This window comes from Stegodyphus dumicola, chromosome 1 (assembly GCF_044657685.1).
Source record: "Stegodyphus dumicola isolate Sdum_Otavi_A_Nest chromosome 1, ASM4465768v1".
In the NCBI taxonomy this organism is placed as follows: Eukaryota; Metazoa; Arthropoda; class Arachnida; order Araneae; family Eresidae; genus Stegodyphus; species Stegodyphus dumicola.
The window spans coordinates 241980590-241997563 of record NC_140768.1 but is presented as its reverse complement, the minus strand read 5'-3'; the positions used below and the strand labels follow the sequence as shown (position 1 = coordinate 241997563).

At 35.2% G+C, this 16974-nt stretch overlaps 1 protein-coding gene across 1 annotated transcript in view; it reads right to left on the bottom strand.

The window, feature by feature from the left end:
* The window catches only part of LOC118202709 (acetoacetyl-CoA synthetase-like), a 97964-nt gene extending 97133 nt beyond the window's left edge, over nucleotides 1-831 (bottom strand). Inside the window, exon 1 of the mRNA XM_085826851.1 lies at nucleotides 603-831. Coding sequence (XP_085682977.1) covers nucleotides 603-666 — 64 coding nt within the window. The 5' untranslated portion in view covers nucleotides 667-831. The remainder of the gene's footprint in view (nucleotides 1-602) is intronic.
* Between the last annotated feature and the right edge of the window lie 16143 nt (nucleotides 832-16974).

The following is a 16974-nucleotide window of genomic DNA, read 5'->3' as shown; positions in this document are numbered from 1 at the left end:
ATAGTTTAGCGTTTGTTTCTCACGTCATGATTGATGCATCAAATTTCATTACCCTTCCACAGCATTAACTATTTACTCAGAAATATAAATTATCTATTCTCAGTGTTTCTAGTTGACAGACATAAGATCATTTAATTTTTCCTTTCGTTTATATCAGTGAGTTGATTATCATGTAACTAAACTGATAAATTTGAAAATAGAAACACATTTCTTAATAATTTATAGCATTATTTAATTTCTGTATTTTTCCCATTATAATAATACATCACTAATAAGTGTAAAACATTATATTGAAACAATATATTTCATAAAAATTTATGTAAATATTAGTAATAAAGTATTTCTAATTACTGGTTATAGTATTACATACAAATTTTTAATTTTTAACTTATTTAAAAATGCTTATATTAATCCTCAATTATTTATTTGGTTTTACTCAGCAGAAGAGGTTTGTCTGAAAATTTAATATATAATTAAATTTATGAGTTGATATGGACTTTTCCTTCAGTTAAATACTATTGCTATTACATGCCGTTTTCAGCTGTTTTATCACATTTTCTTCCTAGCTATTTTTATCTCCTGTATGATCTATTACTGCTTACCTTTTAATGTCTCACTAACGTGTCCATTTTCGTAGGAGTTGGTGCGAGCTATAGACCCCGGCATCCTGTTGTGCTCCTTTGTAATCCGAGATGCGATGTGAGGGTAAGAAGATCAAGAGAGAGAACTCAAGTGTCTTGGACTAGATCACCGCGGCGAATGATAAAATCAGTTTCACAGCTCTGATCTTTAAGCTCTTTTTGCAACGCTTTGCGTTAATCTCTACATCCCCCCTTCCACTTGCTTCTTGGGAGTCGCGAAATTCTGTATTTAGTTACGGTCCCTTGATCGCGACAATGAAATGACTTCGCTTTCACCACTAACGTAGAGATTGCGAGAAATGGTGTATTTGTTTTGGTTATTTTATTTTTAGTGGAAAACCCACTGCTATAGAATACATTCACACCATCAGATTAAGCTATATTTTGTTTTCTCTTTTCAGTCTGGGAGAAGGGTGGGCGGACGTGGCTATTGCATTTCTAAGAAAAGGGACCATGGATTTGTCTTACCTATACCTTTCTCTTTGCAGTTAGACTCGCGCATTTGAAACTGTTTGTCTCTAAATTCTATAAAATATGGATTATAGAAAATTTGATTCTCTAGCTTTATATTAAAATTTAGTGTAGCGTATTTGCTATTATTAGGTGCTTAAAACTCGGAAATAATTTTTGCTAGCATTTGCATAATTCAATTGTGTGTTTAAAAAGTAATTAAGTTATCGGTAGTGGTTAATAGCCTATTCTCTTATTACTTCACGAAGAGGCACACAAGCATATTAAACTTTGGTGAAGCTTGTGTCCTATGTTTAAGTGCTTAAAATCCCAAAATATTTTTTTCCGTTAGCATTATGCAGATGCTTTTACAGGAAGTAAGTTAACTAAGTTCCCTAGCTGGGATTTCCACGAAATTCTCTTACCATTTTATGCAAAGATATATATATGTATATATCATATTTATTTAAGCTATATATATATATGTATATATCATATTTATTTAAGCTATATATATATATGTATATATCATATTTATTTAAGCTATATATATATATAATCTTAAATTCACTTGGTGCGAAATGGAGTTATTCTACTACTTGCACAATTGCTGTAAAGTAAGTTAATAATAATTTATTTACTAAAGAAATATTGATTATATTATCTCCTAAGATTAATTTTAGCAGAATTATCTTAAAAGAGTGAATCCATAGATAGTAAGTTCAATTTCGAAAATTGCTTTAAAGTACCTTGAATGTAAATTGTTAAAAATGTTTAACGGGGACTTGAATTAAATCATGAATAACAAAATTTCAATTGTAAAAAGAAATAAATTAAAAATAATAAATAAGCAATTAATTAAATTAAATGCAAGTAATCATTACCATTGATCGGAAATTAGTTGACTTTTCAAGGGGAACAAACCAACTCCCGTTCAATGAACAATAATTAAGAAATAAATACGAAGGTGTTTCGTCCTTTACTCGAGTAATAAGGCGATGCCAAACTGGCAATTCAAGCTAGGCCAAATATTTCCGTGAATAGAAGGGATTAAGAACCAATGCAGATAAAAAAAGAACTCATTCCGATTAAACATTTTAGCTAATTCAATTTTGAGTGAAGAGCAATTTCTGCAGTAAAATTGATATTGCTCGAGTAATTGTCCCCCGACACCCTCGTGGTAATGCATTTTAATTCAAAACTATTTTTAAAAATTAAACATTGGAAATTGGCATTATGAAATAGAATTCAAAGTAGTTGAAATAAACATTAGAAAATTACAAAATATAAGAAATATAATGCAATCTTTGCAAAACCAAATCGATAAAAAATAAAAATTTTAATTTAAAAAATATATCATAAGAAAAGGGAATGTACATGAAGATCTAAAAGGCCAGAAAAGGCATTAATTAACTTACATTCTTTCTAGTGGGAAGTGGGCAAAGTGTTTTCTTCGCGTCTGACTCAGAAGTGTTGTGTTTCCGAAATTCTTTATCGGCAGCGGGGGTTTGAGTTATATCAGTCGGTAAGCCTTGTGCGAAGTAATTTATGGTAGTAGGAGGGACTAGGAATTCTTGAGGGACGTATGGTGTGGAGCTCTTATTTGAGTGAAAACGTCTGTTAATTTTTTTAAAATACTAGTGAATGAAAATTAATTAATATCTGGCTAATTGTCGTGTCGTAACGATTAAGAAATTAAGAAAAGGAAAAAAAGAATTTTCACTGTCAAAGAGCTATTTGACAGACTAGAGATTATGAAATATGCCCATTTTTTTAGTAACAGCATAAGTCTGAAGACATTTAGCTTTTTACATTATATGCAGCTTTGTAATTACACTATGTACAAATCCTTCAACTGATAGTCATCCAACTTATACCGCCTTCTCAGGTTTAGGAACAAATTATCATATCCCTATTAGTTAAATGATTTAGAGTGAGTATTTAACGCCTGCTCTTTTAAGCCAATGGTTAATAAATTGATTGGGTATTAGATTATTTTTGAGAATTTTAATAAGGAGCAAAATTTCGCGTTATACATCTATCGTATCTGTGCAGATATTTTTAATTCGTTGTATTTGGTTTATTATTGTATTGTAAATAACTTTTTTGGATATGTTGGAATTCCAATTTATTAATTTATTAGTAATGAAATTGAAGTTTCTTGTTTTGTCAAAAATTAAAATTTTTTTGTAGTTAATGATTTGAAGATCTAGGTAGACTACGCTATTTTCTGAATTATTAGTTTTATTAAGTGTAAGACAATTTGCGTAAATCTCGTAGTGTTCAATTTTATTAAAAATATTGATTGTAATAAGGTCATCAATATATCTGTGAGTGTGCTTGTAGTAATTTAATTCTTGTGGTTGTAGATTTTTTTGGAAGTTAAATTCTTTGATAAATAAAAAGATATTATAGAGCGAGGTACTGGAATGGGATTCCATTGGAAGACCTCTGACTTGTTTAAAAAGTTGATTTTGAAATTTGATGTAGTTATGAAAAAGTGTGCATTTTAGGTATTTTCTCCATTTGTTAAGATTCATAATCGTGAGCATATCAGGTAAGAGCTTAGGCAGACCTAGTAGACTAGTATAGATTTCTTCTAGAGGAAGTGAGGTATATAAGTTTTCAAAGTCATAGCAGTTAATGTTCTGTATGTTAATTTAATTGTTTGAATTTAATTGTTTGTTAATTTAATTGTCTTAATTTAATTGTTTGAATGACATTAATGACAGGAGTGTTATTATGGATGATCCATAGTTATGATTAGTGTTACAATCGTTGAAAATAAATTTACAGATTTTTTTAAGTTGAATTGAAAAATAATAAGCTAAATTTTTCTTGTAATTATTAGTTCCATTTGCTATTAATCTGAATTTTAATGGTGTTTCATGGAATTTGGGAAGTGCATATAGGTTAGTAAATCTGTTGTAGCTTGGATTTAAAGTAATATTTAGTTTTTTTTTTTTATGAAAAGTTTTAATTCTGTTTATTATAGATGTTTCTGTAAGGTTGGCTAATTGATAAGTAGTTGCGTTGAATAGTTCTTTATGAATAATTTCTGCGTAGAATTGTTTTCATATAACGCTAAAGTTATTATTTGCTTTATCTATTTCTGTAATAGTAAAAAGTTTTTTTAATTTTTTAATATCTGATGTAAGTTGCGACCAATTCAATGTACTTTTAAACTTGAGGTGATTGATTTCGGTGGATATGCGTTGAAGAATTTTATATTTCCATTTTAAAACGGTATCTATAGGTAAATTCAGTTGATAGCTTGCTTTAACTATAAATTCGTTGATGTTATTTTCGAAAGTCTTGCAACAGTAATTTTTAGTTATGTTTCTGATTCTGACTGGTCTAAATTTTGTAAAATAACTCATTAGTGTTTTTAGTTGATGGTTTTGTATGATATTCAGGTTGCCAGTAATTATGTGTTGGTGATGAGAATCTATGTAAATACTGTAAACTGGTGACTTGCAATGTCATTCTGCTGTCTCATCTATTTCATGTTGAGGATCTTAAATTCACTTAGTGCGAAATCGAGTTATTCTACTACTTATGCAATTGCTGCAAAGTAAGTTAATAATAATTTATTTATTAAAGAAATATTGATTATATTATCTCCTAAGATTAATTTTAGTAGAATTATCTTAAAAGAATGAATACATATGTAGTAAGTTCAATCCCGAAAATTGTTTTAAAGTAACTTGAATGTAAATTGTTAAAAATGTTTAACGGGGACTTGAATTAAATCATGAACAACAAAATTTCAATTGTAAAAATAAATAAATTAAAAGCAAGTAATTATTAAAAGCAAGTAATCATAGCCGTTAATCGGAAATTAGTTGACTTTTCAAGGGGAACAAACCAACTCCCCTTCAATGAACAATAATTAAGAAATAAATACGAAGGTGTTTCGTCCTTTACTCAAGTAATAAGGCGATGCCAAACCGGCAATTCAAGCTAGGCCAAATATTTCCGTGAATAAAAGAGATCAAGAACCGATGCAGATAAACAAAGAACTCATTCCGATTAAGCATTGTCGCTAATTCAATTTTGAGTGAAAAGAAATTTTTGCAGTAAAATTGATAAATTACTCGAGTAATTGTCCCCCGACACCCTCGTGTTTATGCATTTTAATTCAAAACTATTTGTAAATATTAAACATTGAAAATTGCAATATGAATTGGTAATTGAAATAAACATTAGAAAATTACGAAATATAAGAAATATAATGCAATCTTTGCAAAAACAAATAAAAAAATAAAAAATACATGAAGATATAAAAGGTCAGAAAAAGCATTAATTAAGTGGTTCTAGTGGGAAGTGGGCAAAGTGTTCTCTTCGCGTCTGGCTCAGAAGGGTTGTGTTTCCGAAATTCTTTATCGGCAGCGGGGACTTGAATTAAATCAGTCGGTGAGACTTGTGTGAAGTAATTTATGGGAGTGTGAGTGACTAGTAATTCTTGAGGAACGTATGTTGTGGAGTTCTTATTTGAGTGAAACCGTCTGACATACACTGACTACAAATAAGTATTTGGACACCTGTGATAGAAAGAAAAACTAACGTTATTCAAAATCAATAGCTGGTAGAGCCTCCACGAGAGGTAATTACAGCGTGGACCCTCCGGGGCATACTTTTCACAAGTCTTTGTATGACAGCTAGTGGTATTTTCTTCCACTCGGCTTGGAGAAGACATAGAAGTTCCTTCACCGATTTTGCGCGGGTAGTGCACCCCTGAATTCGGCGATGCAACTCGTCCCATAGGTTCTCGATAGGGTTCAGGTCTGGACTCTGGGCAGGCCAGTCCATTCGATGAACTCCATTGGCACCATACCAAGCCTTGGTGTCATGTTTCGACGTTAACCAAGTAACATTGTCGTCCAGAAAGTAACAGGGGTCCAACCCGTAAAACTGCCACAACGTAGGAAGCACATTGTCATTCAAAATAGTGCAGTAGGAATCGGAGTTGAGCTTACCATGAATGGGGACCAAGGGTCCCAGCCCATACCAGGAGAAACATCCCCAGACCATAATTCCACCTCCGCCGAACTTGACTGTTGGCACGATGCATTCTGGCAGGAGACTTTCTCTAGGCAGACGCCAGACCCAGACCATGCCATCCGAACGGTAGACGCCAGAACGGTAAAGGGACCCTGCCATCTGAAAGGTAAAGGGTGAACCTTGATTCGTCACTCCAAAGAACCCGTTTCTACTGATCTACGGTCCAATTTTGATGTGCTTTGCACCACATTAACCGAGCAGCGCGGTTGGACTTAATGATCAAAGGCTTATGGGCAGCAGCACGACCATGAAAACCAAGCAGATGTGCTTAAGCAGATTTGACTTTTGTAGTATTCGTTAATGTTCTTGAGTATGATAAGCCGTCTGGTAGCATAATAAAGTTAAAAAATTGTTAACTTAAGGTGCCAAATATATTTAACTTTGCTAATCTTCATTTGTTACGAAAACTTTAAAATGACATTTATGTGCTCCATACGCAACTTGAACTTCAAGTCTATAAATACATGTTGCTCAATTCTATAAAATAAGGTTTCTCAGCTAAGACGCCAACAACAGAGAAAAGTTCTTTTCATTATTTATGTAATATTAGAATGTTGTTCATTTAAAAACAACATTCTAATATTACATAAATAATGAAAAGTGATTTTTATAATACACTAATGTTAATGTGGTTCGAAGCAAAACTTCTTTTTTCCCCACTATGAGCCTTAAAATGATGAAAACATTCTGTCGCTTATCTAGCTGACTGTTGATGTCACTTATCCAGCTGATCCTAGGTTTCAACATTTACACCAGGACCGTTCGCCCTTTTAAGACTCATATAGCTACTAATTAACATTCTGAAGCAGGAAATTTGAAAAATCAATTGCGCCCTCCTCGGAATCCAGAAAAACGGATCGCCCAATTTCTAGCTGCTGAATGTGCTAACCACTTGCGCAGCTAGAATACGCATACCGGGAAATGCGATAAATTCCTTTAATCAAATATTACTTTTTTTTTCTTCTGTAGACGTATAACTCTAAGATGCAATCCGCAGTCTCTTTTCAGTGATACCAACAGGGAAAAAATCTCTGTTTCTGAGAATATCTAAAAATTGATGAAATATATTTAACAAGTATTTTTTTTAAATTGAGTATAATTCAGTATAACATTAGTTGTTCGCTTTTATATCTTTCTGAATCGAACCCAGAGTTTGAGTCTTGAGGGTTGTCGATACTTACTTCTCAATCAACATTAGAATCTAGTTCATTCAATTCAGAGTCTGAATTATCTGAACAGTTTTTATCTTCAATTCTCTGAAATATAAATACATCTGAGGCAGAGAAAGTGCTTGTGATACAATATTTTCAAATGAATGCTGAAGTTCACTTTTGGGACTTGTTTTATTGTCCCATATTCATTCTGGCAACTAGATGTCGATGTTTTTATGTTTGCTTTGAAGGCATGTATGGAACATTGGGAATTAAAACAGGCGAGGTTTGTATTCCTGTTGCTGTCGTTTCTTGCCATCCTCACACCCTGATCTGTGTAATGGTTAGTGATGTTGACTGCCCTGTTGGACCTCGATCCGAATCCCAGAGAAAACGTGGATCTTTATAAATGACTTTGCGGCCATGGGGGTGATTAATCCACCATGCTTTAAGTTGGTTTGGTTATTAGGAAAAGTGATGAGATATCCATAAATGTGTCTTCCCAGAGCAAGTCGGCAAAGTCGTAGTATTACCTGCGAGGTGCCCAAGGCTTTTGCAAACGATGAAAACAATACTATGCTCAAATATCGTGGACATTTTCTGACTTTATTGTCGGAAAATTAAGACAAGCCAAACAATTTATCATTCTAACATGAGACGACCTAAATCACGGCCATAAATTCATCATGGTCAAGAACAGGGAACATTTCGCTGGTTAAGGATATCGGCATCTTAAAAGTGACATACCATATTTCTCCAGCTCCTTTCTAATTTTGAATGGAAATAACTTGTAGGAGGGAATCGAAGGTCTTCTAATCGTCTGCCACAACCTTTAGAGAAGACTTTTGCCTAGACACTATTTTGAATGGCTTTCAGCAGTACAGATAGTAGTACATATTTATAAGCATTTTTTTAGGAATTCAAACCTCTGCACAAAGCAGTTTCCACTAAATACCACAAAATACTTTTAGTAATAAACGAAGTTGAATTTCCGCTTGACAACTAGCTGCTAAGTGGCGTACAGAACAACAGGGGAGGGAAGAAATGCGGTTCTAAGCTTTTTAAGGACATTTATGGAGAAGGCATTTAAAAGAAAAATAAGGTGAGCTTTAGAATAAAAAAATCTAGTACGCCTTAACTTTGCAGAACGCAATGGTCTTGGAAGCCTGTACAAAGAAACCGTGTATGAAACCTCATAAAATCCTGTATTGTATTCATCCGCAGTTGTATGGAGATGGGATGCAAGCCGAATGGGAAATTTTAAAATTAAATCCTGAGTTCTTTGCTTCTCCTATTTTAATTAAAAATTCAAGATTTCTTCATTTTTAAGCGAAGCATTACTGAAAGAAGTATATTCAAATACTCGATGAAAATGGTATGGGTGAGTGCGTTAACAATGACCTAGAGAAAAGGAGGGACAGAAACCCTACTAACGAGGTTAAGGACTTACAGCAATTACTTCCATTGCTTTTCTATTGTATGTAAAAAGGCGTATCACAATCTTTTAGTAATAAACTTGGAATACCAATAGTTACCGCCAAATGTTAATAGATACAATAGCTTACATTACACAGCTTAAATTTAAAATCTACCGAGTTGGTGGATCGGATTTATGGAGTTTAAGCTGAAAAATAAAGTTTGTGACTGGCTATATCAAATTAAGGTATACCCAAACCAAGTCAAAGAACATTTGTGATGTTGCGTGGCCCCAACTTGCCCGCAACAATAGTAGTGACTGCTATGAACTGGAATTACACAAACTCTTAAGAAGGGTTTAACTCCCTTTTTATTCCACTTTAGAAGTTACAGATGCGTTCACTTGACGCTCACAAACTACGCCGACCCGGCGGTTAAATAAAAATAAGAAAGTACAACTAAAAATGAATAAATAACAAGTCACTACTTACGAGGCTCTATAAACGTGACTAACTTAACCGTATTCTAAGATACAGCTGAGATTTCAGCAAACTTTCTTAATAAGAAGTTGAAAGATTCAACTAACTGCCGAAGTAGGCTGACAGGCCGAAACGCGCGGTTCTTAAATTTCTACCTAGCAACCTTCACGCTCGTGAATCAAGAAAGCACACCTACAAACTCGTTTCCCTTCTATTTAACTTCTGCTAAAAATTTGAATACTTTGCGCGTTCTACTAAAATTTACATACTCTGGCATTGGCAATTCCAGGGGAAAGTAAAGGCTTGACAGGAAAGATAGCTTAAACTTAAAATAAATGTTAGTTAAATTAATATAAACCCTACATTTGCCGCTGCTAGAATTTGGTAAACTTGGAAGCAGGTCCTAGAAACGACCTGTTGAAAAGTTTCCACATTCTGAACTAAAATTCAAGAATCTCGTTTACATAAAACAAGCTGTTTTCTCAAAAATTAGAATAAATTTCTCTCGATACATCATTTTATCATCTCTTCTTATAGGAACCTTGCCTAGACTTCAGCAATCAATCTTTTCTCTTCCTTCCAGCATCTGGAAGGAATAAGTACCAGTATCTTCTAAATACATTATAATTTACACTTTCTTGACACTGAATAAAATTTTCGTTTTTGATCGTTTTATTTTCCTTAATTACTGCTTAATTTACATTCATTCAAGTATTCAAACATGAATTTAACTTTACCCTGGCTCTCCACCATGCGTCGTGTCAAACGGGAATATTCGTGTTTTAGTATTGCAACACTTCCCCTAACCACAATGATTTGTTAGAATTCAGCGACCAAATAGACACACCTTAATCGACATTCTGAAACTCGATGAGCTATGTTTAACATTCTTAAAATTCAAGTGTAGGTGGAGAACCCTACAAAACACATTCATTCTAATTTCCCCTCATTCATCTTTAGACACACAGGCTTTCGCTCTAAAGCATGATTTTATCTACAGTTTAATACTTAAATTTGAATTCATTTCTTTCGAGTATTTACTTTTAGCATCTAAAATTTTATGCCTCTAGACTAAATTCTACTTTTACATAACTTTCAAGTATTTACGTATATTTACAAAATTCTAATCCATATGATTTTTACAGTTTACCATAAAATGAATAAGAGAAAAATAAATTTTTACTTCACGCATTCTTCGCCAAGCTGGCGGCACTGAAACTAAAGTTCTCATTAATACAAGAATACGAAGTTATTTTACTTTCGGCCAAATTTTGGCTTTAACATAACCGAATTAGTCTTTCGACCAACAGAAACTGCTTGTTCTTAGATTTTATACTTAAAGAAAATAATACTTTTGTCTTAGCTAAATAAAGTAACACAAAACTAAGTCTCAACCGAGACAAATTGACTTCCGTCAAAACATAGAACTTCGTATTTACGCATAACATTTCGGAACAAAAGAAAAAAATTTTATAGAAGATTTTAACTTATCTTTGAGTTTTCGATGATTGGAACTCCGACATCCTCTTCCGGCAGAACGGCTCCCACGTTATGGAGGTCATCGACGTCAGTCGTCTCCTTTGTGTCCTTCGAGTTTCGTCCATGTTGTTTTTCCTTTTTCGCCCTCTGTACGCCGGCCTCTTGGAGTGGTAGTCGTCGGGTTCCTGTCTTTTCCGTTTGGCCCCTGGACGGCTGGTCTTTTCGGCCTCCGGTCTGGAATCGTGCTTGAATTTCTTCTGTTGGTGGTTGTCTTTTCGTTCCTCCTGCTGTCTTTTTGTTCTCGTGAACGGTGGCCTTGTTTGCTCCTGACTATCTGGCTCTGGAAGTGGTTTCCTCGACGCAGAATTCCTACTGCGGTGCGTTGTAACTGGTCTTTTCCTCTTTACGAAAGATTCTGTACACGGCGGCTTTGCTTTCTTGTATTTCTTAAATGCTGGAGTCTGAACATTTTCCTTTCTTCTTTTCGGGACCGTAGTATGACTTGTAGAAGGGCTAGGTTCCTGTTCTCTGCTTCTTGGGTGGTGGAGCGGGTGACGTTACTTCTGGACCTTCCACTTCTTTTGCGCTTGAGTCCTGCAAGAAACCTTTAAGGATTTCAAAATTATTTTGATTATAATATTTTTTCACCTGGTCGGGACTTGCTATACAGATTTCCCCTCTCTCATTCTTAAGGTACAATACGACTCCCTTGATTTCCTGAGTTACATAGGGGCCTTCAAATTTTGGAGCTAACTTTGCAGAAAAATTGTCTGGGGCACTTGATAAAGAAAATTTCCGTTTTAACACTTTATCCCCAACTTTAAAATCTGCTTCACGGCGTTTTCTATCATAGTACAATTTCTGTCTATTTCTTGCCGTATCCGAACTTTTAACCGCCTGGTCATTGAGTTTTTCTACATCTTTTTGTTTGAACTCTTGCTCTCTTTGTTGCACAAAGAATAATTTATCTAGTGGCGTAATTAACTTCCGTCCTAAAAATAATTCTGCTGGAGTTTTTCCCGTAGTATCGTGATTTGCTGTTCTTAAAGCATAAGCTAACTCATTTGTGTAGCCATCCCAGCGCATGTGATGTGTGCTAACATAACTTCGAATTATTTTTACAATATTTTTATTAACTCTTTCTGCGATGTTTGCCTGTGGTCTATACGGAACCATTTTGATATGGCGTATCCCAAGTCCAGTGCAAATGTTTTCAAATATTTGGCTAACGAATTGTTGACCGTTATCGCTAATGACTTTTATCAGTGCACCGTATTTTAAAATGTATCTGTGTAAGAATGCATCTGAGACTGTTTTGGCTGACGCGCGTTTAAGTGGAACAATTTCTGTCCATTTTGGAAAATGATCTACAATTACTAAAAGAAAACGATTTTTATTTAACTCACTCTAGGGGAAAGGACCAAGAAGATCTATGCCTAAAATTTCATTCGGAAATGTAGCGCGAATGCTATTTAAGTTCCCTGCCGGGCTAAAATTAATATCATTTATTAACTGACATTGACTGCAGGACCTGACATACGCAGTTACTATTTTGTATAATTGCGGGAAATATACCGCCTCGCGTACCCTTTTTAAAGTCTTTCTGACCCCTAAATGACCCGCTGTTTTTGCGTCGTGTTCATTCTTAAGGTACAAATTGTAATGCGTAATGCCTAAATTGTAATTGTAATGCGTAATTCCTTCAAAATGCTTAATCGAAGCGAGGCTGGGATGACTGGTTTATATTCGAAATTTTCGTTTGTTGTTTTCGTATAAAATAATAAATTATTTATTATTTCATAGTTTTCTGCTCTATTTCTTATCGCATCGAAATCTGTGTGTTCAAAGCTTTCGGGGTCTTTCAAATACACATAGATACTTCCAAATTCAGGATCAGCTTTCAATTCAGCAATAATTGTTTCTCTAGAATCTAAAATTTTTGAAGTCAACACAGCGCATTTGAGTTCATTGCCTTCATCGTCCTGTTTTATACGAGACAGTGCGTCAGCAACATTGTTTTCCTTACCCGGTTTATATTTAATTATGAGGTTATATTCTTGAAGTTTTAAAGCCAATCTTATTAACCTAGGCGTTAGGTTTTACCCCGAGTAAAGTCTACTAACAGCCGCATGATCCGAAAAGACTGTTACTGGCGCTTTGCCGAAATAAACTCGAAATTTGGGTACATCCATTAATACGGCTAATGTTTCTCCCTCTGTAGTTGTATAATTCCTTTGCGTAGGGTTTAAAGTTTTACTAGAAAATGCCAAAGGATGGCCATTTTGCATGAGAACCGCACCTACGACATAGTCCGACGCATCTGCTGCAATTTCCAGGTTTTCGTCCCCTTCCGGGAATTTCAAAACAGGGGCATTGATGAGTGCTTCTTTTAACCCCTCAAATGCAGTATTTGCTTCTGCTGTCCACGTGAATTTACTTTTCTTTCTTTTAATTACAAACAAGGGTTCAACAATATTCGCAAAATCTTTTATGAACGACCGATAATAAGAACATAACCCAAGGAAAGAAGAAAGTTTCTTGGCGGTGTTGGGAGGTGGGAAATTCTTGATGGCTTTTTATTTTGAATCCTGAGTTTCTATACCCTTTTGCGAAATTTTATAACCCAGATATTTAAGTTCTTTAGTTGCGAACTTGCATTTTGATGCGTTAGTTGTAAGACCGGCCTCTTTTAATAATTTAAAAACCTCTTTTAAGTCTTTAATATGTTGTTCTAACGTACTACTCGTTATAATTATATCATCGAGATAGATTAAAGTCGATTTTCCTAGGATAGGCTTTAAAACAATGTCCATAGCTCTCTGGAATGTTGACGGGGCCCCACACAACCCAAAGGGCATGCGTAAAAGTGCATAAGTGCCCGATTTTATGATAAACGCGGTTTTATGTATGTCTTCGGGTCTCATAGCTATTTGATAGTAGCCAGACGTTAAGTCCAACGTAGTCATGTATCTCGTAGACTTAATCTTTCTAATAATCTCCTCTATAACGGGCAAAGGGTAAACTGGGAACTTAGTAACACTATTAAGCTTTCTGTAATCGATAGCAAACCTCCAAGCTCTTTTATGCGAAGGAGTAAACTCATTCTTTTTCCTACATAGTACGACTGGACTCGCGTACTCACTATTTATGGGCGTTATTATTTGGTTCTTCAACATTTCCTGAATGTGTTCTTCGATAATTTGCTCTTTTTGTTTATCATACCGGTAAGGTTTAGTCCTATAGGGTTTGTCGGCAGTTAACTGTATATCATGCGTAACAATTTGACAGTTACCAGGCCGTTCTGAAAACAAGTTCGAAAAAGTACTCACCACTTGCTGGATGGCTTGGCTTTCATGGTCATTCAAATGGCTAAGGTCGACTTGCGGTTGTTCCACTGGCTCCACCACCCTCCGATCCATTTCCAGCATAATAGAATTTTCCTGAAAATTCAGTTTGCCCTTCGCGACTTTTAAAAAGTCCATACGTAAAATAAGTGGACTTTGCGAATTTTTTACCACAAAAATTAATACTTTAAGGCTTTCATTTTTAACCTGTATTTGTAATGATAATTTGCCAATACATTGAGAAGTTTGTCCTTGCGCTGCTTTGATTTCTGTGTTTTTATTTTTAAATAATCGTTACCTATTAAAATTCTTCTTAAAAAAAGTATCACTCATAAAATTACCTTCTGCCCCTGTATCGATGAGGGCTTCTACTGGTACATCGCCAACCAGGACTTGTATAATCGGTAATTGTGAGTTCATTACGACGACCGTATTTAGGTATCTTCTTGAGGGTTTTTTCGAAACTTCCGGGGTCTGGACCCTCGCTTTTACAGGCCCGTCTACTCGTTTAAAGCTTTCCTTTCAGTTTCTGCCTTCTGGGTACGCGGACGGTTGTTTTCAAATTTTCTTTTTGGGCCTTGACCTTCGAGCTTCGATGAGTTAGCTTGATAGCTCTTTCCCCCATAAGAGCGATTTGTGTTTCTGGTCTGTTCAGTTGAGGATTGCCTTCGGAGACCTTGAGAATACGATACCCCTCTAGCTTTTTCCGCTATTCTGCGATATTGGAACTTGACCGCCAACTCGAAGAGTTCCTGCAATGTGCTTGGGTTTCGAATTTAGAAGTAATCTTCAACAGCAGGTAGCAATCTTGGTAAGATTATTTCAATAATCTCCGCGTCGGGTTTCTTCCCATACAGCATATCCGTCATCTTAATTTTTCGCTGAATAAAGTCCGTCAACTCTTCTATATTACGTTGATAAAAACTATAAAGTTCGGCTTCTAGCTTTGCTCGGTCTTTCACTATGGGGAAGGCCTTTAATAACGATTTTTTGAAATTTTCAAATGTATATGTCTGGCCTCCGAATTCCCCTAATAAAAATTTGCCTATATTCTTCCACCATAGCGAGGCCTGCCCTCTTAATGCAGACGTGGCAATGGCAACTTTCTGTGTTTCAGGCACAGGGTATAGCTGGAAATGATTTTCGAGATCTTCTAAGAATATCGCCACCGAATATTTTCAGTCGACGTTTGGCTTGATTGACGCTCTCATCGTCTGGACCAGGTATCCAAATCCGTCTAATTGGGTCGCCATTTCTTGTTGTTGGACTTGTACAGGAGTTTCTATCCAGTTTTCGGCCATTACAGTTCGAAAAAGTGTTCGGGCGCCAATGTGATGTTGCGTGGCCCCAACTTGCCCGCAACAATAGTAGCGACTGCTATGAACTGGAATTACACAAACTCTTAAGAAGTGTTTAACTCCCTTTTTATTCCACTTTAGAAGTTACAGATGCGTTCACTTGACGCTCACAAACTAACGACCCGGCGGTTAAATAAAAATAAGAAAGTACAACTAAAAATGAATAAATAACAAGTAACTACCTACGAGGCTCTCTAAACGTGACTAACGTAACCGCATTCTAAGATACAGCTGAGATTTCAGCAAACTTTCTTAATAAGAAGTTGAAAGATTCAACTAACTGCCGAAGTAGGCTCACAGGCCGAAACGCGCAGTTCTTAAATTTCTACCAAGCAACCTTCACGCTCGTGAATCAAGAAAGCACACCTACAAACTCGTTTCCCTTCTATTTAACTTCTGCTAAAAATTTGAATACTTTGCGCGTTCTACTCGTACTAAAATTTACATACTCTGGCATTGGCAATTCCAGGGGAAAGTAAAGGCTTGACAGGAAAGATAGCTTAAACTTAAAATAAATGTTAGTTAAAATAAATATAAACCCTACACATTTAATTGATTTAATTTGCGGTGATTGATTATAAAAACTCTGATTCTTGTAATTGCGTTTTATTAATTTGAGGTAGTAATACTAAAGAAAATTTTGTTAATATTTGTATTTATTTTTGTCTATGTGACAGAAGGTAATTGAAGATGACGCAAAATATAGTATTGTATTAACGCTGAAACAAAGGTTTTTCGTACTCCAAGCCTCTGTAAAATACAACTTCATTAAAAGTTCCCTAAAAAACTTCAGTTTAAATTTCATTTCACATCACTAAAATGTGTCGCTATAAATAAACACGTTAAAACGTGTCCTCAGATTATGTTAAAAAGAAATGGGCTGTGTATGTAGATGTAGGAGGCAAGTTCCACCTCCTATAATGACACTGTACTTGCCTTTGCCATAATGCAGTATATTATACGTATGCCCATGTTACATGCATAAAGATAAGTGCATCGTTGCATTAAATTTCGGTTTATGCATACTTTTATTTAGGAAAATCTGCATGTTTGATAAGAGAGCATTAGAAATCTTCTGATCTATACTTCTTCTCTAGAGGGTGGCAGAAATGAAAGACAGGTTCCCTCGGAATCGCGAGGAATTTTCTGGACATCAGTGGCTGACCGGTAATCACTGAATGCTTGCAGTTTGACCAAACTTCACAGCCCTGCGGATGAGTCATGGCCTTTTTCTGTACTGTTTAAGCCGATTTAGGTCGTTAATGTGGCGGGGTCAGCAACCCCGATCACTACATATTTGAATGCTTTTTTGCTTAGGACTACAATCTCGCATCACCGGCGTCTGATCATTGAATGGCTTCGGCAAAATATACATTCTCCAATATAGTTCCACAGCTTAAGACTGAGAAAATTATTAATTTTTATGCTTCCCCCATAATCAAGAATTTCACACCTACAGAGAAAACTGTGCTGTTTAAATAATTTAATTTTGCTGGGACTGCTGTCACTGTTGTCTGCTACAGCTTGCATATCGTATCATCGTTTCATCATCGTTCAGTCTATCTTCCCACTTGCAATGACCTTCAGAACCA